A 22,156-nucleotide genomic window follows, 5' to 3' on the forward strand; every position below is an offset into this window, starting at 1 on the left:
CCCGCCCCCTCCCCGGGCTTCCCCGAGGGCGGGACATCCCTCCCCCCGCCACCCCCGGGCCACCTCCAGGCCGTGTCCTAGCGCTGCCCTCGGACTGGGGGCGGGGCCGCGGGGGGGTGAGCCCAAGGATGGGGACGGAGAGGACGTTCCCGGCCCCGCGCCCCCTCCCTCCCTCTGGGTGCCGACTCCCCGCCGCCTCGCCGCCCTCCGTCCTCCCCTCCCCCGGCCCTGCGCCCGCGCGCGGCCGCCCCCTCCCCCCGACGCTCACTCCCCGCCTGGCAGCTGGCGCCCCGGGCCTGGGGCCGCGGCGGCGAGAGGGGTTTGCTGGGAGGGCTGGAGGGAAGCAGCAGGGGAGGGAGGAGGGAGGGCGGCTGCCCCCCGCGCCCCTCCTCCTCCCCTCCTCCGCAGCCCGCCGGTCCCTCCTCCCGCCGCCTCCCTCCGCCCTCCTCCCTCCCTCCGTAAGACATCCCGGCCCGGCCCGGCCGCCGCGGCCACCTTCCCCGCCGGAGCTGCAGATGTGGCGGAGCGGCCGGGTGCCGGGCGGCCGTGCCAGGGGAGCCCGCGCCCGGTGAGCCTCGCGTCCCGGCCCCCGCCCGCTCCGGCCCCTCCCCCGCTCACTCCCCGCCGCCCCGACCGCCGGAGCCCGCAGCCGGGAGCCTACCGCCCCGCCGCCGAGGTAGGAAGCCCCCTGGCGTCGCATCGTGGGGACGGGGAGCGGGCGGGGGTCCGGCTTGTCGTGCGGGGGCTGCAGGGCCAGAGGGTCGCCTCCCCCGACCGCGTCCGCGCCTCGCCCCGGGCCATTGTGAGCCCTCGCCGGGGCCCCTGCGCTCGCTCCCTCGCTCGCTGGCTTGCGCGCTCCCTCTCTCGCCGGCTCCCCGACTCCGTCCTTTGGTCTCTCTGTCTTGCTCTTCCCGCTGCCCTCCGTCCGTCCTGCGGCCGGGCCGAGCCGGGGCCGGACCCGGGGCAGTAGCAAACTTCGGCGGGGAAGTTGGGCGGCCGCAGTGGGGGCGCGCTGCGGGGTGGGAGCCCCCCCCACCCCAGGCCTGGGCAAGAAGTTGTCTGGGGGTGCTGGGCAGCCTCCCCTTTTAACGGCTGCGTCGGGGCTGTTTCTAAAACTGGGTTTGAAAGGTGTCTCTTCCCTGTCCCCGAAAGTCTCTGACCCCGGTTAGACCCGACCCTTCCTTGGGCAGGGGAGGGAGGCGTCCCTGAGGCTCAGGAAGGGGTGCTGCCGCGTTTGGACTAGGAGCTAGAGTCCTGTCCAGCGCTTGTTCCAACCCCTGCTGTCTCCGTGCAAGCAGAGGGCCTGGCAGAGTGGGGCGGGCAGGGGTACCCAACCCTCCTGAGGAAAGGTCTGGAGGGGGCGAGGCAGGTGCATCTGGAGAGAGGGAAATGCCTGCGCCCTGCTCCCCCTGTCCCCCTGGGATGGGGCTGGAATCCAGGCTGGCACCTGGAGGCCTTGGCACACTGCCCTGCCCAGCCGGGTACTCAGGCCACAGCAGGGCAGCATGCCGCCTGTCGCTTGTCCAGGAGGGCCCGCCTGGCCTGTCCCGCGCCCCCACCCCCCAAGGGCCGCTATGGTTGCAGCGAGCTACCCAGCCCTGCCCAGGGGCCTGGGAAGCGGGAAGGGATCCTGGGAGGAGCCGTGGGCCCCCAGCCATCTCAGCCCAGGATCTTGGCTCTGAAGGGAACGCTTGACACTGAAGGGGCAGCCAGGCCAGCCCTGGACCTGGACCTGGCCACGGCTTGGGCTGCTGTGATTCTTGGTCTGGACCAGGGACAGGACCTCGCTGTGGTCGTGGGAGACAGCCATCCCAAGGGTCCCACATGCCTGGAGAGAAGGTGGGGCTTAACAGACAGCTAGGGAAGACGCTCTGCTCCCCCGTGTTCCCTCCAGGGCCTCCTCAGCCCCCAGACTCAGGGAAGAGGAAGCGGGCTCCTTCAGTCTGCCCACCCACCCAGCCCTCCCCCAGCCCCACCAGTGCCACAGTGCCACAGCTGTTCCAGCCCAGCCCATACATCCCTCCCCGTGACCTCGGAGCCTTCCCCCTCTCCGCTCCTCCTTCTCCCCTCTGGGCCACAGCTGGGCCTCCCAGCTGGTCTTGGCCTGTATTGGGGGAGGGGCCGCACCTGGGGGCCCCTTCTAGGACACCCCTTTCTGAGCTTCGGCCCAGCTCATTTCACAGCCCACTCCCAGCTCAGCTTGGCACTGTTTGTAGCCCACCAAGCAGGAGACAGTGGCCAGGGATTTGGGCCACCATTTGTGGGGGTTGAAGACCTCTTGGAAGCAGCCCTGTTTTCCTCAGCCCCTTCTCCTCCCCCTCCTTTCCGGAGCTGCCATTAGTGCTGACCCTCTGACCGCCCCCCCCATGCCTGCCCACCATTCCCTGTCTGTGACCTTTAACCTTTGGTGTTAAATCCCTCCAGCTGGGGCTCTTCGCCCTCTGAGTGACCCTGGCACAGGCCCCCTGGGGGGCCTCTCCCTGCTCCTGGCTCTCTACATAGGGACACCTGCCAGTTCCTCCCTCACTGATGGGGAGGGGGAACACCAGGAAGCCAGACAGTGAGTCACCCCACTTCTAGGCACCACTGCTTTTGGGGGATATGCCGGAGCTGGGCCACAGCCTGGAGGGTGAGTGGGAAAAGCCCCCACCTAGAAGTCTGACATTCTGGAACTGAGTCCTGGCTGGGCCACCAACTCCCAGAGGTGTTTGAGCCAGGCTCCTCCCCTTTCTGGGTCTCAGTTTCCTCCTCTGTCAAACCAAGGGTCAGACAAGGTGAGCTTCCTGAGCTCCAGAGTCCATGAGAAGACTTGGGGGGCGGAGGCATGTTGAGAGAGGGGTAAGGCCAACAAAAGCCAACTCTCAGTTGTCCGTGGGTGGAGCCAGTATGAATAACTGGATGCCACAGACATCCAAAAACCTCATTTTAAACAATCGTGTGAACCACGTCCCGTCCCCCCCCCTCCCCAAAGCTTTTGTTGTTTCTAAAAGCCCAGCTGCAAATGGGCAGCCACAGCCCTGTCTTCTGCCTGGGCTCCCCTGGCTGCCTCCCTGGGAGTGCCCATGGAGGGTGAGAGGCTGAGCTGATTCGAAGGAGACAAAGCTCTCCAGGTCCCCTCCTAGGGCTTGTTTGGGGGGGCCTAGATCCCTCTCAGCCCCACTGTGGGGCCCTCACTTTTCTCTCCCTTCCTTCCCTGGCCTGGCCTTGGCCCTGGGCAGTGGGAGTGTCTTCTGCCACCTAATCCTCCCAGGGTCTGAGCTGTGGTATAGAAAGAAGAATGTGTTTTCCTGATATTTTCCCATGTGGGTTTTCCATCCAATTTCCCACTTAGGCAAGGGGGCGGGTACGGGTGCTGGGCAGAGTTGGGGCAATCCCAGGATGAGGGAGGGGGTGAAAGCTGTGGCTGGGTGACCAGATGTGGGGAGTGGGGGCTGCAGTTGGGCTCTTTGGAAGGTGCTTGGGGTGGGCCCCTGATGTCGGGCGGGGGGAGGGGCTGGACCGGGCAGGGAAGACTCCTGCTCCCACCGCTTTCCTCCAGTGGGGAATGCTTCCCAGGTTCCTGAGCCCCAGGGGAGGCAAGCGGAAGAGGCCTCTTATGCAAGTGGGAAATTCGGAGTGTAGTGGAGAGGCCTGAGCCAGGTGGAATGGGAGGATGAAGAGTGGGGTTGCCTTTTCTGAGGCTGAGAGAATCCTTCCTCTATTCAGGGCTATTATTGTCATTGTACATTTCACACAGATGACTAAGTCAGAGGAGTGAGCCCTGGAAGGTACTGAGTGACCCTCCCTTCCCCCAGACCAGTGCCCTTCTCAGAGGTGGGGAACACCGCTAGCTGGTGAGGGGCTCTTTGGGGCCAGCCAGAAAGATGTGGATCCCCCCACCGCCTCCAGGGCCTGAGCTGTTTCCCCCTCCAGGGTCTGTGAAAGGGCCCTAGAGAGAGGCTGAGGCCCAGACATGTGTCTAAAGGTTCACCTCTCTGAGAATGCCCACACCTCCAGCCTGGCCCACCAAGTGTGGGGGACCTGAGTGTGGGGGACCACAGCTCCTTCAAGGCCCTTGGGACACATCTGCCCAGGATTTCTCCGGTGGATGCCTCAGCTTACACCTGGAGAATTCTAAATCAGGTGTGGCTAGGCAGGGACTCCCATTGTCAACCAGGACCTCCAGTGCTTTGCTGATCAGCCAGGATTGAGGCAACTGCTTTGATGCTAGGACAAAGAAGGACTTGCTGGGGGAGTTAGGGGTCTCTTTGAGGGGCACAGGTTTCTCTCCTGGCTCCCATGTAACCCCGTAAACCTCTGCTGTCTCTGCAACTAATAAAAACGCCATCTTAGGTCCCCAGGGAGGGGGTGGGGGAGAAGTGGGTCAGGGATAAAGCAGCTTGGGTGGATCGCCTGGTAACAACTCCCTGAAAAAATCCACAGTGCCTTCCAATGGCCCCATGAACTTTGCAGGCATTGACATCTTAACCTTGTGAGAGAGTTCCGTTGACCCCTATTAGAAAAATGAGGAAACTGAAGCTCAGGATGGAAAAGGGCACGTGGGCATTGGGGGGGGGCGGGTCCAAGTTCCTGGGGGCCTGCTATGGCTGCAGTGGTGGTGTCTGATGGCCAGTTTCCCAGCCTGGAGTGAAAAGGGACCCTTCTGAGGGGAGCCCGAAGTGGCCCCCGCAGCTGTGCACACTGAGCCCCAAGCATCTATCCTTTCCCTGCGCTGATCCTCCTGGCCTCTACTCCAGACCTGTCCATGGGGTACGTGAGGCCTGGCCCAGATCTGCCAGGGTCCCTGGCCCTTTTTTCTCTCCCAGCTCTGGTACTCTTCCAGGGGAGCTCTGAGAGCTTCCACACAGCTGGTCCCCAGGGAGCCCCAGTTGTCTGACCATCCTGACTGGGATGTTTCTACAAGCTGGGCATAGGAGAGGTCCTGGCTCTGGGCATCTTGATGGGGGGAGCACTGGCCTTCCATGCCCCCTCCAAGATGGGATGGAGAGTTCTGGTTAACTGGTGGCCAGGCTGCGCGGAGCCTGGGAGCACAGAGCTGGGAAGTATAATGGCAGGGCGGTGGGGGGGGGGGGGGGGGGCGAGGGGGAATGATAGGTAGGAGGGCTTCCCCATCTGTTCCAGATGCCATCTCTCTGGTGGGAGATGGTAAGGGAATGAGAATCTTCCAGGCCATAACTGGGGGTTGGCTGGGATCTCCTCCGGCCCTTTGACTTCACTGCCTAAGAAGTCACCTGACATTTGAGTGGGTTATGTGTGCACATGTACTACTGCCTTGGCAGATGGCTGTCTGGGGAGGGGACTCAGACCCAGCCTCTGGCCCCCTCTTCCAGTCATGGCCAAGGCGGGTGGGGAGCCTGCGGAAGCCCCAGGAGATTGCTGAGCTGCTTGAGTCAGCCCTGGGTGCCTCCGGGAAAACAATTCTGCCGGCTGACAGAGGGTCTCCACCATTAGCACAGTGTGCTCACAGGCCAGCGCCCCACTGGGACCCTGGGAGTAAGGAGGCTGCCTGTGGGCACGAGTGGGGGGGAAATAGGCTCAGAGATTTGAGGGCTTTGCCTGGGGTCACTTAGGGAGGGACAGAGAGGGGGACTGGAGCCTAGGGCTCTCTGGCCCTGGCCTCTGAAATGTCAATTCAGCCTGGGAATCCCCCCAGCTCCACTCCTGCCCTCTTATCCACTGCTTGGGCTTGACATGGGGGACAGCTGTGTCTGGATAAAGCCTCCCTCCCTTATTCCCATATCCACCTGGGTCTTGCTGGGAAGTCCCAGCCTGCCATTTCTCTTCTGGTCCACTTCCTCCTGCATCCAGAACCCCCCAAACCCAAACCCACCCTTCCAGGCTGACTAACCCCAGCTGCAATGTCCCCCTCCCCCCAGGCTACGGAGCCCTCCATTGTTCTGCCTGTTTTAAAGTACCCCCACCCCAGTACTGCTGGCTGTCTGCCTACCAGCCCCACTCTCTTCCAGGCCGAGCCCCCAGAACCACCTCAGAACACCTAGTGGTCACCCTGCATGGTCTTATGGACCCTGGGCCCCAAGAGCCTGAAGTAAGCCAGGCCTGGCATGATGTTTCCTTTTGGGCTTGGAGGCTGCCCCCTGGCTTCTGGACTTGCTTTGCTGCCTGGAGTGGACAAGCAGGGGAGGGTGGGGTGGCTGGTAAGAAGGGCATGGGGTGGAGCCAGAGTTTGTGTTAGAGTCCCTGCTGGGCCTGGTCTTGTCCAGCTGTTCTGGGGTAGGCCCTGAGCCACTGTTGGGTGGGAGTGGCAGGAGATGAAGCTGGTGAAACTGGGTCCTTCTGGTCATCCCAACTGACCAGGGCGATTCTGGCTGCCCCGCCCTAGCCCTGCTCCAGGGAAGGAGGAAGAATCTGTGTCCAGGCCCTGCCTCTCACCTTGACCTTGGACAAGCTACTTCCTTCTTTGGGCTGTAAGTCCCTCCATACCTGCCCACCTCACCTGGCTGGTGGCACCAGATAGATTCATTCACTCAGCAAACATGTACTGAGGATCAAGTACCAGGGAAAGTGAAGGGCAATGGTGCTGTTAGGAGCATGGTCAGGACGCTTGAGCTCCAGTCCTATTCTAGGCCAGCTCCTCTTTTCTTGGATGGGGAACCTGAGGCCCAGAACCTGGCCCACATCACACTGGGGCAGGCCTGGTTTCTGGCTCTGAGCCCCAGCACTTTGCATCAATGTCCAGTTCATGTTGGTGGAAGGAGTGGGCTGTGGGGGGCTGTGAAAGAGGGGGCAGTGGTCTGCTCCATGAGGCCTTCTACTTTTCAGCACCCCCAGAAGGCTCAGAGCTGCCTGGGCCCCAGAGATATCCCTACCTGCCCTAAGCCTCCCTTCTTGGAAAGAGGCTCTGAATGCCAGGTGCCGGAGGGGGGGCCGGGCAATGAATATGACACTATGTGCGGGGCTGGGCACTCGGGGCATGCTCCAGCACTGGTGACATTGTGGCATTAGTGATCTATTGGTGAGGACCCTGACCCAGGGTGAGTGTCACATGCAGCACAGGGCCACACAGGGCCAGGGATGCTGCCTTGGCCGTGTGGGGACAGAGCCAGGGCCTCTGCTCCGCGCTCAGGCACCTGGAAGAACAGCTCATGTTCAGCTGCAAGAGGCTGAATCAGGGAAGACTTGCTGAAGTAGGGGGTCGAAGGGGAGTGGCAGCTGGAGGAGATTTTGGGGACAGGGAAGATTGTAAAACAGGAGCTGGCACTTAAGAGATGGGCCCCAAGCTCATGGCGGCAGGGAATCTTGAGAAAGGAGGTACTGCAGGGGACAAGAGATTCTGGGCTGGAAAGGATGATGGCACTTTCTGTGTAGGATACTCCATGGCTTCCCAGTGCCCCCGGTCCTGGCCTAGCCTCACCCTTGAGCCTCCTCTACTGCTGAATGATAGACAGCTTCCTTGTGGGTTAGTTGAGGCCACACTCCTGGCCTCTGCAGCATTGGACCTAGAGTGTGGGCTTTGGACCTGGAGGTGAATCCCAACTGTGCTACTTACAGCTCTGTGACCTTGGCAGGTGACTGAACTGCCCTGAGCCTTAGTGTGTCCTCATCTGGAAGATGGGGAGAATAACACCTAATTGGCAAGGTGGTGAGGATGAATGGAGATGGTGAGTGGGAGGCATGCTGGCCATTGTAGCCTGCAAAACTTGTTAGGACCCAATGCTCTCTCTTGCTTTACCCCATGTCCACGTGGCCAACTCGGATCTGCTCTCCACCCCCCCCCCCCCCACTTGGCAGGAGCAACTCACCCCTAATATTGTTTTTCTGTTGCCAGCGGTTCCCCCACTGAAGGCTGGATGCCCTTCATTCTCCAGAACTGAGTGGAGGGCCTGGTGCTGGAATGCATAACTGAGTGAGGGGGTAAATGAGGCTGGGAGGGACAGGCCAAAGTCCGGAGCCTGTCCTGCCCAGCTCCCCTCCCGCTGGGACTTGGCAGGTGCTGTTCCGTGGGCCTGGTGCCCATCCTTTGGTGATGGGAGGGGTAAGCCACAGGCCTCATCTCTGCTCACTCCCATAGCCTAACACTCTGACACTGGTTACCTGCCATGTCCTGTGTGTCTCCTGTATGTGCACAGGTGTAACACATATGCGGACCTGTATGTCGCGGGGTGTTGTGGGTGCCCATCCATGTCCTGTGGGACACTGACCAACACCTTTGCTGGTCCCAGAGAGCTCTGGAGGAGTGCCCTGCTGCCACTGGGAATGGCAGTGCTGACTGGCAGGGCCTGGGCTTCCAGTGTCTAGGCCTTGCTGGGTGTGTGTCCTGTCTGGCTCCCCAGTGCTAGCCCCTCCCAGGGATTTGGGCAGCCTGGGCCCAGCCCTTCCCTCCCAGCCTGCTGACCAGTGGGTGTGTGGGCGGGCTGGTGTGGGGGCTGCTTGGCGGGCTCCCCTCTGGCTGAGGCCCAGGTGCAGGCAGTGCTCATAGCCCCACATACCACCTCCCCCCCAAGCTGGGCAGACAGGAAAATACCAGACATAGTTGTGCAAAGGTGGCTGCAGGCAGGCAGGCGGCAAGGGGCGGGGGCTGCACTAGGGCGCCTAGAGCCACCAGGCCCAAAGGAGACCTCTGTGCCCGGCTGGACCCTGCAGCTGGATGGGCACACACATCTGTGTGAGTGTTCATCTGCCGTCTAGGGCCCATGTGTGAGCTGCTGCCCCCAGCCGGCGTCACCCTGCTAATGTTGGAGAAGGAAGTACATCTGGGGAGCACAAGTGTTAGGGGAGCCACCTGCATGCCTTCCAGCTTCCGTGCTGCCTGAACTATCTGGGTGACTTTGGCAGGCCAAGTTACTGCATGGGGGCAGGAACAAGAATCCTCAGGGCTACCAGTTGCTGGCACCTCCTGTGTGCCAGGCACCCAGCCAGGCAAGTCCTGCAGGGTGCCCCGACTGTGCCTGTGATTGTGGTACCTGTGACGGTGGAGGAAACCAATGCTCGGAGGGGGCTCCAGGGAGCCATCTGAGGCCCCACAGCTAGGGGTGGAGGCATAGAGGACTGGAACCAGGGAGCCTGGCTCTGGGTAGCACTGTCTAAACATGCCTGCGCAGGTGCTGCCCAGCTGGGGCCTTTTCCGAGGCCCCCACAGCGCAGCGCAGAGCGCCTGGCCTTGGCTGGCTCACCTGGGGGTGCTTGCACTCTCACCAGGGTGAGGTCTGCGCTCCCAGAGGATCTGGGAAGGCCCAGGGTCCTGGCTGAGCACCCCTCTGGTGATGGGGGAGGGGCCTGTCTTGGGAGCAAGAGGTTCCCAGGGAAGTCAAACCCCGTGCTCTTCCAGGAAATGCTGCCTGCCCTGGCCCCTCTCCTGGGACCCGCTGGGCAGAGGCCTCAGGATAAGCCCCTCCCCTTCATCCTGGGAGGAGGCCTGCTCCTTCCAGGGCTGCTCAGAACCTCTCCGGGGCCTCCCAGTGTTCTTTCTTTGAAGCAGTCAAGTCTCTGGACGGTGACTACGGTCTGCTGGGGCCATTCCCAGGACAGCAGAGGCCTGAGGCTCTCTGAGGGGCACGCACTTGTTCAGTTACACCCGACACCGAAGCCCACGTGCTCCCAGTGTGAGACCACAGTGTCTGTGGGAACCGCGGGGAGGGCCAGTCCTCTCCTCAGCTGCCCTCACAACTCTAGACTGGCCAAAGGCTGGAGAACTCAGCTATGGTGACAGTTCATTCAGTAAGTCTGATTAAGTACCTACTATGCACCCAGTACTGTTCGAGGTGCTGGATGTCGCATACCAATGGGAAACACTAAGTAATCATTGACTGCATCATTGCATTGATTTCTCCCCAAAACCCCATGGGAGTGGTTATTACTGTTATTACTATCTCACTTTCGAGATGAGGACCCTGAAGTGACTTGCCCTAAGTCACATGGGTAGGAAGTGGCAGAACCATGTTGGAGACCCAGGTGGTCTAGCCCATACTTAGAGCCTAGGTATGCTCTGCTGCCTAGTCAGGAAAGGAGACCAGGAGAGGATGAGGCCTGCCCCTGTCCCTAGCCCCTGCTGCTTGGCTGCCATGGATGGTGGAACTCTGAGCCAGAGCAGGGTGGAGCTGCAGTGGTTCTCAGGAATGCAGGGTTGTGGGCCCTTTGCTTTGGCAGCATATCTGCCTGCAGCTCTCCAAGCTTCCCTGTGGCCACCCCCAGCCGGCCTCTCCAGCGCCCACCCACTGCCTTCTGCCCCTCCTAGGCTCTGCAGCTACCTCAGGCAAACCCCTAGGCAGGGAGAGGGTGCCAAGCTGGAGCCTTTTGCCTGCTTCTCCCCACATCCACTGGCACAGGAAGGTGAAGCTAGTGGGGAACACAGTTTCTGGACTCACCTGGCTTAAAACCCAGCTCTGCCACAGACAAGCTGTGTGACCCTGGACAGATTATTTAATCTCCCTGAGCCTCTGTTTTTGCATCTGTAAAATGGGGATGAAAGAGCACCTGCCTGAACAGGTGCTAGCACGTTCCCCAACTATCAACAACTGGCTGTTGATACTGTTATCCTGTAATATTCACCCATGGCTTCCAGTCCTGGGCTTGCCACCCACTGTGTGACCTGGGGCAGTGGTCTCTCTCTCTCTCTGGGCCTCAGTTTCTCCATTTGTACGACCAGCATGTTGGCAGTATTGGTGCAAGTCACCAGACACGGGCCACCCATGGAGCACAAGGGAGGCCAGGGACTTGCTTCTTCTTTCCAGTCTATATCAAGAAAGCCACATGGGGCCCTAACCGGTTTGGCTCAGTGGATAGAGCATCGGCCTGAGGACTGAAAGGTCCCAGGTTTGATTCTGGTCAAGGGCATGTACCTTGGTTGCGCGCACATCCCCAGTAGGAGGTGCGCAGGAGGCAGCTGGTCGATGTTTCTCTCTCATCGATGTTTCTACCTCTCTATCCCTCTCCCTTCCTCTCTGTAAAAAATCAATAAAATATATTTTTCAAAAAGAAAATGTCTCCATTAAAAAAAAAGAAAGCCACATGGGCTTCTGAGAGTTGCATCTTGGAATTGTCCGTAAGTCCTCAGCTGGACCAAGGGCAGTTTCAGGGCTACTCTGAGAATAGGGGGTGTTCCTCATGTTGCCTTTGACAACACTGGTTCGCTGTGGTCAGGGATCTGACTCTGCTACTGGGAGGAGAGCCCTCAGCTACAGAGGACCCCACCCGCTCTCTGCGTCTGCCAAGGAGACCGAGAGTGCTTCTGGGTGGCTGTGCAGAGCCCATCCACCTACACGGGCCCTCCTCCCCCAGCAGGCAAGGAGGGGCTTGATGCAGAGCAGATTGCAGCCTGCACCTATTAGCCTGGTGACCTCGAGCCTCAGTTTCCCCATCTTTATGACGGGAAATGACTACATCTACTCATAGTAGGGATTTGCTAGGGTCCAGAGAATTCATGGACAAACAGTACACGAAGGGGAGGTATTTAATGGATGTTGATCCCCCATTCTGTATACCATCCACCCTCAGTTTCCCCATGTAGTGCTTCGCCTGTGGAGGGGAGACGTGTTGGGGGGACCTGCCAGGTAGGCCAGGGGTATGGGAGGGCGGGTCTTGGTGGGCCCAGCAGCTGAGGCCGGTTGCTGGGCCACAGGCAACACACAATAGCAGCCATTGTCTAGGCGCAGCCGGCTGGGAGGGTGCGGTGGGGCAGGGGGAGGGGCGGGCCCGAGGGCCAGCGTGGCCCACCCCCAGATGACCCCTGCCCGCCCCCACCACTTCGGTGGTCCCCACACCGCCCCACGCTCCCTCAGCTCCCTCCACTCTAATTAGTTCCTTTTGCAGTTGGAGTTGCTGTGCAGCACCCGGCAGGCAGCGTGACCACCTCTGCGTTGCCTCCCCGCCCAGCATCCCGCCCACACGGAGCCCCACAACCCCGCACCAGCAGAGCGGAGTCACATCATCAAGCCAGGTTCCCAGGGGACTCCACGCTGCACCCACGGGGTGCCTACTGAGTGCCCCAACCGGGGTGGAGACTCCCGCCTATTGCGGGCCCCACCACTGGTTAAGAAACTTGCCTGCACCCTCAGAGCAAGACAGCTGCCCTTTTGAGCGTCTCCATCCTCCCCACCTCCCTGGTTGTCGTGAGCATTAAATCGGTGATGGCTGGCTGGCCTCTGCGGGTTATCACAGCGCCAGTCCCAGGGTTTCAAGCCGGGTTGTCCCCTCAGCCTCCCGAGAGCATAACTGGCTCTCACCCGCCCCCCTTCACCCAGCCCAGGAACAAAGAGAAGCGCTCGAGCCCAGAACTGGCCGCTGGCTGGTGGCTGGGGGATGGGGGCGAAAGAGGACACTGAGGTTGGCCAAGGAGTGGGTCACAGGCGTCTTCCCCTTGGAGTGGGGCCCCCATTGCGAGGGAAACTGGGGTGAGGCCAGCCTGGAGATGGGGTTGCTGGGACTGTGGGCTTTGGGGGCGGCGCCTTCCTCCTTTTCCAGGAGTGGAGAGGCTGGGCCTCTAGGCTGGGCTCTGGCTCCCATCAGAATGAAACCCAGGGCAAAACCCAAGGGCAGTAGTGGGGGCCAGGGGTACCCCCTCCCACCTTGGGCCCCACCCTGGGGGACAGGTTCCTTTTCGGGCCCTCCCTGGTTCTGGATGGATTGAGGCAGTATCTCCTTCAGGTCTTCAGAACAAGGTGACCCAGGGCTCAGGGCTCCTCCCTGGTCCCCCTCTGGTCTGGGAGGAGGGCAGTGGGGCAAGTGCCAAAGGATGTTGCTTGTACGACGACACCAATGAGAGTCAGTGTCACTTTGAATTCTCATTTCCAAACTATTCTGCCGTCAAGGTCCCCTTCTCTGCCAGGTTGGGTTGGGGATTGGGGGTGGGAAGTGGAGGCTTTGGGGAGGCCTGTGGCCCCAGGCCAGCCAAGGACCAGGCCACCAGCCCTTCCTGGCTCCTGAATTCTTAATCAGCATAAATATTTACTTCCTTCCTCTCTTTCCAGGCTCCTAACACAGAGGAGCTTCAGGGAGGTTGGAAGGGGCCTGTGTCTAAAAATAAACAGGTGGAGGGACAGGCAGACACACAGACAAACTGACATGACTAGGGGGTGGGTTAGGCAGAGGGCAGCTCCTCCCCCATCCAGAAGGAGAGTGGAGGGGGCTCATGGCTACCCATCACTGTCATTCACTCACCTGCCCGCCTGGAACTGGGGCTCCTGAAGGGCAGGGAGGCAGTCTGGTCCCAGCCCCCCTTGCATGGCTGGGAGCTCCTGGCCTACGCATGGCCTGGGGGGCAAATCCCAACAGATCTGCTGGCTCTTACCTGTTGGAGTTTAACAGGAACAAGTCAAATCACAGACCTGGGTCCCATGGCCAAGTGCAGCCAACGGTGCTCTGATAATACAATCCCCTTCCCTAGGCTTAGAGGCTCTAATATTAGCATGTGCTGGTGGGCCTTTGTATGTGTCCCCAGAAGCTGAGGGTCCTAAGTTCTCTGCGTGCTTGGAGGGTCTTAGCAAAAGTGGAGCTTGGCCTAGCCCTGGCCGGTGTTGCTAAGTGCTTAGAGGGTCGGCCCGCTCACTGAAGGGTCTTGGGTTCAATTCCCAGTCAAGGGTATCTACCTGGTTGCAGGTCCAATTCCGAATGGGCGCGTGTAGGAGGCAACCAATCGATGTGTCTCTCTCACATTAATGTTTCTCTCACTTTCCACTTCCCTCCCTTCCTTCCACTCTCTATAAAAATCAATGGGAAGCCATGGCTGGTTTGGCTCAGTGGATACAGTGTCAGCCTGTGGACTGAAGGGTCCCAGATTCGATTCTGGTCAGGGCACATGCCCAGGGTTGTGGGCTCCATCCCTAGTGGGGGGTGCGCAGGAGGCAGCCAGTTGGTGATTTTTTCTCATCATTGATGTTTCTCTCTCTCCCTGTCCCTTCCTCTCCGAAATCAATAAAAGTATATATATATATATATATATATATATATATATATATATATATATATTTTTTTTTTTTTTAAATCAATGGGAAAAAATATGCTTGGGTGAGGATTAACAACAACAACAACAAAAAAGCGGAGCTTGTCCTAGGAAACAGCTGAGCCGGGGCTTGGAACTAGGTGAAGACTGTTTAAAGTTGCTGAGGGCCTTGACCTGGAGAAAACGAGTGGGGATGTGGGGGCTGTCCTCCCCTGTCTGCTCCGAGGAGAGAGCACCACACAGCTCTGTAGGCAACACTGGCCCCCAAGGAGACACACCAAACAACATATGCAAAGACTCTTACCACATGGTGCTCATGGGATTATTCTGTATTAAATTGTGAAAACCTGGATTCAGTGAATGGCAGGGATACAGTATCTGAGTGTTGGCTTGTTTAGCAGATAGATTTTCAGGGAGTAATCATCTCAATGAACAAACGCAAGGAAACACTGTCACTTTCCTCACGTGTGAAAAGATTGCCTCCGGAAGAAGTTTTAATTTGGAATGAAGAGTTGACCTTGCTTTTGTGTCATTTTATGTGAAGAAAATTATATCACAGAGACATTCTAAGAAAATGGTGAAAATTCCAGCATGAGAACTCATAATAAAAGAATGTCATCATATATATATATATATATATATATATATATATATATATATATATATATATATATAATCACCGACTGGCTGCCTCCTGCACACCCCCCACTGGGGATCGAGCCCGCAACCCTGGGCATGTGCCCTGACCAGAATCGAATCTGGGACCCTTCAGTCCACAGGCCGACACTGTATCCACTGAGCCAAACCAGCCAGGGCTTCCCATTGATTTTTATAGAGAGTGGAAGGAAGGGAGGTAAGTGGAAAGTGAGAGAAACATTAATGTGAGAGAGACACATTCATATATATATATATGAATGCATATATTTTACTAAGCACCAGACTGCTGGTCCACTTCCTTCCAACCCTGCCCCTGGCTGGCCTGGCTGGGCCACAGCCCCCAGCTGCCCCCTAGTGGCGGCCCAGAGCTCTCTGGCTCCCTGGCCTATGGGCACCTCTTCTATCTCACCTGTGAGGCAATGCCACCTGTCTGCACCCCCATCCCTTGGGGCCAGGCTTTGCTCAGCCATCTCTCAGCTTTGTTCCCCTAGAGCTGACCACAGATCCCAATGGGCCCGGCACAATGGGCCCTCAGCAGTCAGTAGCTGCGGGCCTCTCATGGCCACCGTGGAGAACACCTGTGGCTCCTCAGGCCTGGTTTTGGGTCTTTCGGCTCAAACCAGGCATGTGCTTCAGGCATGGCTTGCCACTCAGTCAGAAATGACCTTTGGGACTTGGCTGGTTATTTCTTGGGAGATCTGACCTTGAATATGGTAGCTCTACCACTTCCTAGCTCTGTGACCTGAGGCAGGGTCTCTAAAACTCAGTTTTATGGCAAAATGGACTCTTTGAGCTTTGCCTACCAGAAAAGACTTGTGGGAAGTGGACATGGAAGATCTGAGTAGATGGTTGGCTCTCTTTATGATACCTGCTGGCCAGACCACTCAGGTCTCCCTACCTGGGGAGACCGCCTTCACACACCTACACACACACTGCCTCCCTCTCCTGTGGGCTTTAATGAATGTAGCCCAAGGAGGACTTGGGATCACAGTGTCACAGCACAGCTCCTGTCCTCCCCTAGGTTCTTGCCTGAATACCAGCTTGCCACCTCCAGCCCCAACCCCCATCACTATGCACTCCTTGGACGAGCCGCTTGACCTGAAGCTGAGCATCACCAAGCTCCGGGCGGCGAGAGAAAAGCGGGAGAGGACGCTGAGTGTGGTCCGGCACCGAGCTCTGCACAGGGAGCTTGGCCTGGTGGATGATAGCCCCGCTCCATGCTCCCCGGGCTCCCCGCCCTCAGGTACTGCACCGGGTCAGGGCCATGGTCTCTGGGCCCTGATGGAGCTGTGGCAATAGAAAGAATGTCCAAGGTGTGCCCACCAGGACATAACTGCAGGCCCTCACAGCTTCTGGCTTAGAGTGCTCCCCACACTCTGCCATTCATCCTTCCAGCAGTTTATCTTTGGAGGTCACATTGTCCCCACGAGGAAGGAAGTTACCTGCCTAGTTTATAAAGCTGGGACAGCAGAGTCAGGATTCAAGTTGAGGTCTCTGGGAGGAGTTGGAGTAGCTGATAATGGGAAGCAGAGTTTCTATGTGGTAACAAAAGGCCCTGAGACCCAGCTCCTGGGCTTTGAGGCAGTGTGGGTGGCCAGCAGGTCAGTAGAGATTGGGCACCTAGTCCAGCAAGTTTCTTAGGATGCTTCGGGCCCAGGCCTTCTGCTCGGCCTCTGGTGCTCCTGAAAACCACATCTACCCCTTCTGAGCTTGAAGGCTCTAGAAGTAACCTAGCCCAAACCTCTCGTTTTAGAGGGGAGCACTGAGGCAGACGGGTGATGGGAAGCTCCTAGCTTCACATTCCTAGTCAGTTGCTCACTCTGTGTACCAGATCATTCTATCTGCAAAATGGATACTTCCCACTTTTCATGTCAACTGATGGCCGAGCTCTCATGATGGCCAAGATCACATTTGTCTGTTAAATAGGCTGTTGCTCAGATACTTGGGGTCCCAGGTGGTCAGGGGGTGCGGCATGCCTGGGGTTTGCTTCCAGGGTCATGGCTTAGGATTCAGAGGTGGGAGGGCCTGGCCCACCAGGACTCCTGACTCCAGCACCCCTGAATTGTGCTTCTCTTTTAGGCTTTCTACTGAACCCCAAGTTCCCTGAGAAGGTGGAGGGACGCTTTTCAGGGGCCCCACTGGTAGACCTCAGCTTGTCACCATCATCAGGACTGGACTCCCCCAATGGCAGCAGCTCGCTGTCCCCCGAGCGCCAAGGCAACGGTGACCTGCCCACAGTCCCTACTGCCCCGGTAAGGAAGAGGTGTGGGTTTTGAACTGCATCACTCCAATCTCTGTCTGTTGTCACATGGCCTCTTCCCCTCTATGTGTGTCTCTATCCAAATCTCCTTCTTTCTCTTATGAAGACTGGTCATTGGATTTAGGAACCCTCCCTCCCACCCTGTCTAGACCACACTTCTAACTTGATCACATCTACAAAGATCTTATTTTCAAATGAGGTCACACACACAGGTACCGGGGGTTAGGACTAGGACATATTGTGGGGACAACTCAACTTGCTATAGGAGACAGAAGGGGTCTGGGCCTGCTGGCCCCATGGGGCACTGACCACCTCTGCCCCTCGCCCTCTCCCAGGATTTCCAGCCGCTGCGCTACCTGGACAGTGTCCCCAGCTCCTTCCAGTTCTTCCTGCCTCTGGGCTCGGGGGGAGCCCTGCATCTGCCTGCTTCCTCCTTCCTCACCCCCCCAAAGGACAAGTGCCTCTCACCAGAGCTACCCCTACCCAAGCAGCTGGTTTGTCGTTGGGCCAAGGTGAGTAGGGGCCAGGAAGAGTGGGATAGGGCCTGGGGCAGGTGGCCTCACATGGGCTCAGAACCCTCCCTGGCCCCGCAGTGTAACCAGCTCTTCGAGCTCCTGCAAGATTTGGTGGATCATGTTAATGATTACCATGTCAAGCCAGAGAAGGATGCGGGGTACTGCTGCCACTGGGAAGGCTGTGCCCGTCACGGTCGAGGCTTCAATGCCAGGTGAGGAAGGGCAAGAGCTGGCAGGAGGGAGGGGGCAAGGGTGTCCATTGAGCTGAGCTGTGCTCTATGCCCTCTCTGGAGCAGGTACAAGATGCTCATCCATATCCGCACACACACCAATGAGAAGCCGCACCGTTGCCCCACCTGTAGCAAGAGCTTCTCCCGCCTGGAGAACCTGAAAATCCACAACCGGTCACATACAGGTGAGAGGGGGTGCTGGAGGGTAGCAGCTGGGCAGGCACCTGACCATCCATGGGCACCCAAGAGACAGGGATGCATCCCATTGTTGACTGGTCCTTTTTCGAGCTCCACTTGCTGGGGGAAGCCTCTCCTGTAGGTGAGACCCTCAATAAACTGGAGCACAGACAGGTCTTCCCGCCACACTCAGCATTGTTGTTTGTAAGATTATTTGACTCATGCCACCTGTGATTGCACTCAATATGTCTGCTTTGCTCCTCACCATAACCCAGCACACAGTAGGGCCAGCACTGGCCAACAGGGCCACACATCTGATTTTAAATTTCCTAATTGCTGCATTAAAGTACAAAGAAATAGGTGAAATGAACTATAATCATATATTTTCTGGAACCCAATTATGTCCGAAGTATTATTTCAAAATTAAAAATATATCTATGAGACATTGAAAATCTTCATTTCGTTTGAAGTCTGCAGAATCTGGTATGTATTTTACACTCACAGCACATCTCAATTTGGAGTGGCCACACTTCAAAGGCCCGTAGCCTCACGTGGCTCCATCCTGGTCAGTGAGGGAGCAGGCGTTTAGTAAATCTGGAGCCATTCTGCTGAGTAAAGGCTGCATAAAGGGCAGTCGGCATTCATGCAGTGCTCACTGTGGGCTTGCCTCTAGTAGGGGCTTTATGGAAGACTGTAATCAGGTTCATCGTTCTCCTATTACATAGTTCACCTGCTGTCACCTGCAATTTGAAGCACAGCACTAAGGCCAAGGGCACACAATCAGTGCACAGGGGTTCTGAGGGTAACCAGGCTGGCTTTTCAGTGGCTGTGCCTTGCTGCCCCTACCTGGCGTCACATCTCATGCCAAGTGCTGAGGACACCGCCCCTCAAGTGAGAGTCTGTACTTTCAAGGACATCTTGGTCTGGGGTCTGCCAAGTAGGTAGTGGGTGGGGGCAGGACACTGGGCTGGGAGACCTCTCACACCAGCCCCACTCACAGGTGAGAAACCCTACGTCTGCCCATATGAGGGCTGCAACAAGCGCTACTCCAACTCAAGTGACCGCTTCAAGCACACTCGAACCCACTACGTGGACAAGCCCTACTACTGCAAGATGCCTGGCTGCCACAAGCGCTACACGGACCCCAGCTCGCTGCGCAAGCACATCAAGGCCCATGGCCACTTCGTGTCCCATGAGCAGCAGGAGCTCCTACAACTGCGCCCACCCCCCAAACCACCACTGCCTGCCCCCGATGGCAGCCCCTATGTCAGTGGGGCCCAGATCATCATCCCCAACCCGGCTGCCCTCTTTGGAGGCCCTGGCCTGCCCGGCCTGCCCTTGCCCCTGGCCCCCGGCCCCCTCGACCTCAGTGCTCTGGCCTGTGGCAATGGTGGGGGGTGGGGGGAGTGGGGCGGGCATGGGCCATGAGCTGCCAGGCCCTGTCCTACCCCTCAATCTGGCCAAGAACCCCCTGATGCCCTCACCCTTTGGGGTTGGTGGACTAGGCCTGCCTATGGTCTCCCTCCTGGCTGGCTCCACGGGTGGCAAGGCCGAGGGGGAGAAGGGGCGTGGGGCAGTGCCAGTCAGGGCCCTTGGTCTGGAGGGCCGTAAGACCCCCCTGGAGAGGACTGAGAGTGGCCGCTCCCGGCCCAGCCCGGAAGGACTCCCCCTGCTGCCAGGCACCGTGCTGGACCTGTCCACAGGCGTCAATTCGGCGGCCAGCAGCCCAGAGGCCCTGACCCCTGGCTGGGTGGTCATCCCGCCTGGCTCTGTGCTGCTCAAACCAGCTGTGGTGAATTGAACTCATCCCAGGGACAACTACCCGAAGCTCCCAGCCCTGCCCCGACGAACGGAAACTTTTCTGCGAAATAGCAATAATGTCCTTCTGCCCCCGGGGCCTGGTTGGCTGTGTCCCCCTGGCAGCCCCAGCCCCAGCCCCAGCCCCAGACAAGCTGGGTGGCAAGGATGGTGCTAGGTCATTGCTGGTGTCCCAGGCTCCCAAGGGAGGAACTGCCTACTGGCCAGGGAGATCTGAGCCCCTGAGTGCCGAGGCCTTCCTCCCCTCTGGCCCTGTCCACCCTGGTGCCTCCCTCACCCAGTGGCCAACCTGGACAGGTCACCCTCCCTCCCTCCTTTGTCACTTGCCAGCCACATCCCAGCAGTGGGGGCAGGTGGGGTGGCATCTACCCCTCTGCCAGCCCAGGGCTTCTACACCCCTTCATGTGGTAAGCTGTGACGAGGAGCCCTGGGATTGAGGCCCCTACCCATCCTGCCTAATTTCACCAGGCTCCTGCTCTGGGGGCTCCTTGGACCCCTTTCCCTCTGGCCCACCCTCCAGAGGGAGAGCAAGACAGATGCAGCCCCCTGCAAAGCCACAGGAAGAGCCACCTTATCCTTATGACAAGGTGCCTCCTGCTCAGAGAGGGAGGCCTGCTCTGCCCACTGCCCCTCATCACCTACCTACCTATCTGAAGCAGCCCTTCTCTGGTTTGGACGGTGCTCTCCAAAATGAGGGAACAGCTGACCAGTCAGCTGCCTCTTTACCACTGGCCTCCCCGCTCTACCTTATAGGGAGCCTTGGAGTGTGGGGAAGGGAGGTGCCAGGACCTCGGGCAGGCCTGGCTCAGGGAACAGGTGGGGTGGGCCTGGCCTGGGGCAATGTCCCTCTTGCACTTGGGGCTGCAGACACCTGCAGGCTGGTAGGAGGCTGGAAGCTGGCTGGGGATGACCCCAGGTTGGGACACAGTTCTCATTCTGGGGGTGCCAAGTCACAGCCAGCACACAGGTAAGGGAGGGCTACAGGCCAGTGCTGGGCACAGGAGCTTTCCAGAGGCCATGGACTGAGGCCTTGGGCTTGGGGGGATGGTGAAGCAGTCAAGACTGGCTATGGGAGGCCCAGCCCCTCCACCTGGGAGGGGGAAGTTGGTGGAAGCCTGGACTTACGACATGCTGTTTCCTCTGGCTTCTTCCATCTGAGCCCCTGTCCTAGACATTTTTTTTTTTTTTAAAAATCCCAGGGGCCAGAATAAGCCAAGGATGCTGGTGTTCCAGGTGCCCGCTACCTGACCCTAGGGAATGGGCTTTCCCACCAGGCCCTGAAAGCAGCAAGTGCTTTCCCCACCCTGAACCCTCACTGTGCCGAGGCACTGGTCTAGGCACAGGAGCTTTGGCTCCAGGCCTGCCTGGTCCTTGGCATCAGTGAGCAATCCTTCCCTTTCCCTGACAGAACAAGGGAGCTGCAGGACAGCAGTGGGGTCCTTAGTAGCCCTGCGGTTCCAGAGTCCCCCTACTGTTCCTCAGCAGCTCTGCTGACCCCTACCCTTTTCTGGACTGCCCTTCTGTCCTAGAGGGGTCACCCTGACCCAGCCTGCCCTAACAGGGCCTGGCAGTGCTGGCTCTGCCTCTCTAAGGGGCTGTGAGCAGAACAGGAAGGAGCTGGTCTCCTTCAGGCCCCATCCAGGACCCAGGCATCCCCACCCCATGAAGGGCCCCAGGCCTTTTAAGTCCCCAGTTGAGGGATGAGGGGTTTGGGTTTGCAATTGAAGCCCAGGGAGCAGAGGAACAGGGCACTGGAAGATGACATTAGCTCAGCATGTGACTCAGTGATAGACCAGGCTCAAGAGAGCTGGTATATGTGTTGTTGTTGGTTTGTTGTTGCACATTCCAGGATATCAGTATTTTAACAGGTTCTAAGTGCCTTTCTATCGTAGCTTATGTTTTTCCTCCTCTTGGCTCCACTGCTGTTAGCATAGAGTAAAAAAAAAAAAAAAAGATAAGCTAATGACTATAACAATATATTCCTCCATGTGAGAGGAAGTTTATAAAGAAACAATAAAAGTGAGTTGCAAAGATGGTTTCTGTTGTGCATGTGTCCGAAGCTGGGCCACCCAACAAAAAACCACTTCCAACTGTCCTGTGTCCGGCTCTAAGGTCACCCACTCCAGCCGGCAGCACCCAGAGGCCATTCTGGGGCTTCCTCCTAACCCTGTGGGTGCCATCACCTCTCAACATTCTGCTGGGAGCTGGAAGGGTAGGAGTCAGGTGCTGAGGGAGCAGGAGTGCTAGCAAGATTCCAGACAAAGCTCACAGGCTTAGCTGCTTGTCCTGCAGAACTTGCTGTGGCTTTGGTGAGTAGCTTAATCCTTAGGAAGACCCAGCTCCAGGGCCTCAGAGCAATGAGAGGCTTCTCTTCCCCAGCTGCACATGGAGCATTCTGTCCAAATCACTGAGATGCTGGAGTCAAACTCAGCTGTGGAGAGGTGCTCTGTGACAGAGCTTGGGTGCCAGGGCTCTGTCCCCAGGTGAGAAGGGCAGCGGCAGATCCAAGGATGGTCATACTATAGGAGGGACCTGGTGCTGGCACTGACAGCAGGAGTGGCTGTGTCCAGTACATAAGAGAACTTGGCTAGCTCTCCACAGGCAG

General features: G+C 58.4%; 1 protein-coding gene across 1 annotated transcript; it reads left to right on the forward strand.

Moving 5' to 3' along the window:
• The first annotated feature begins 251 nt into the window (after nt 1-251).
• Nucleotides 252-22,154, forward strand: GLIS2 (GLIS family zinc finger 2). The gene is given in 8 exon segments (XM_079790434.1): nt 252-676; nt 15,573-15,794; nt 16,631-16,803; nt 17,147-17,323; nt 17,405-17,538; nt 17,623-17,741; nt 18,734-19,125; nt 19,127-22,154. Coding segments are annotated over 7 exon segments (1,575 nt in total). The 5' UTR covers nt 252-676; nt 15,573-15,622; the 3' UTR covers nt 19,535-22,154.
• The last annotated feature ends 2 nt before the right edge of the window (nt 22,155-22,156 follow it).

This window comes from Cnephaeus nilssonii (assembly GCF_951640355.1).
Source record: "Cnephaeus nilssonii genome assembly, chromosome: 2".
In the NCBI taxonomy this organism is placed as follows: domain Eukaryota; kingdom Metazoa; phylum Chordata; class Mammalia; order Chiroptera; family Vespertilionidae; genus Cnephaeus; species Cnephaeus nilssonii.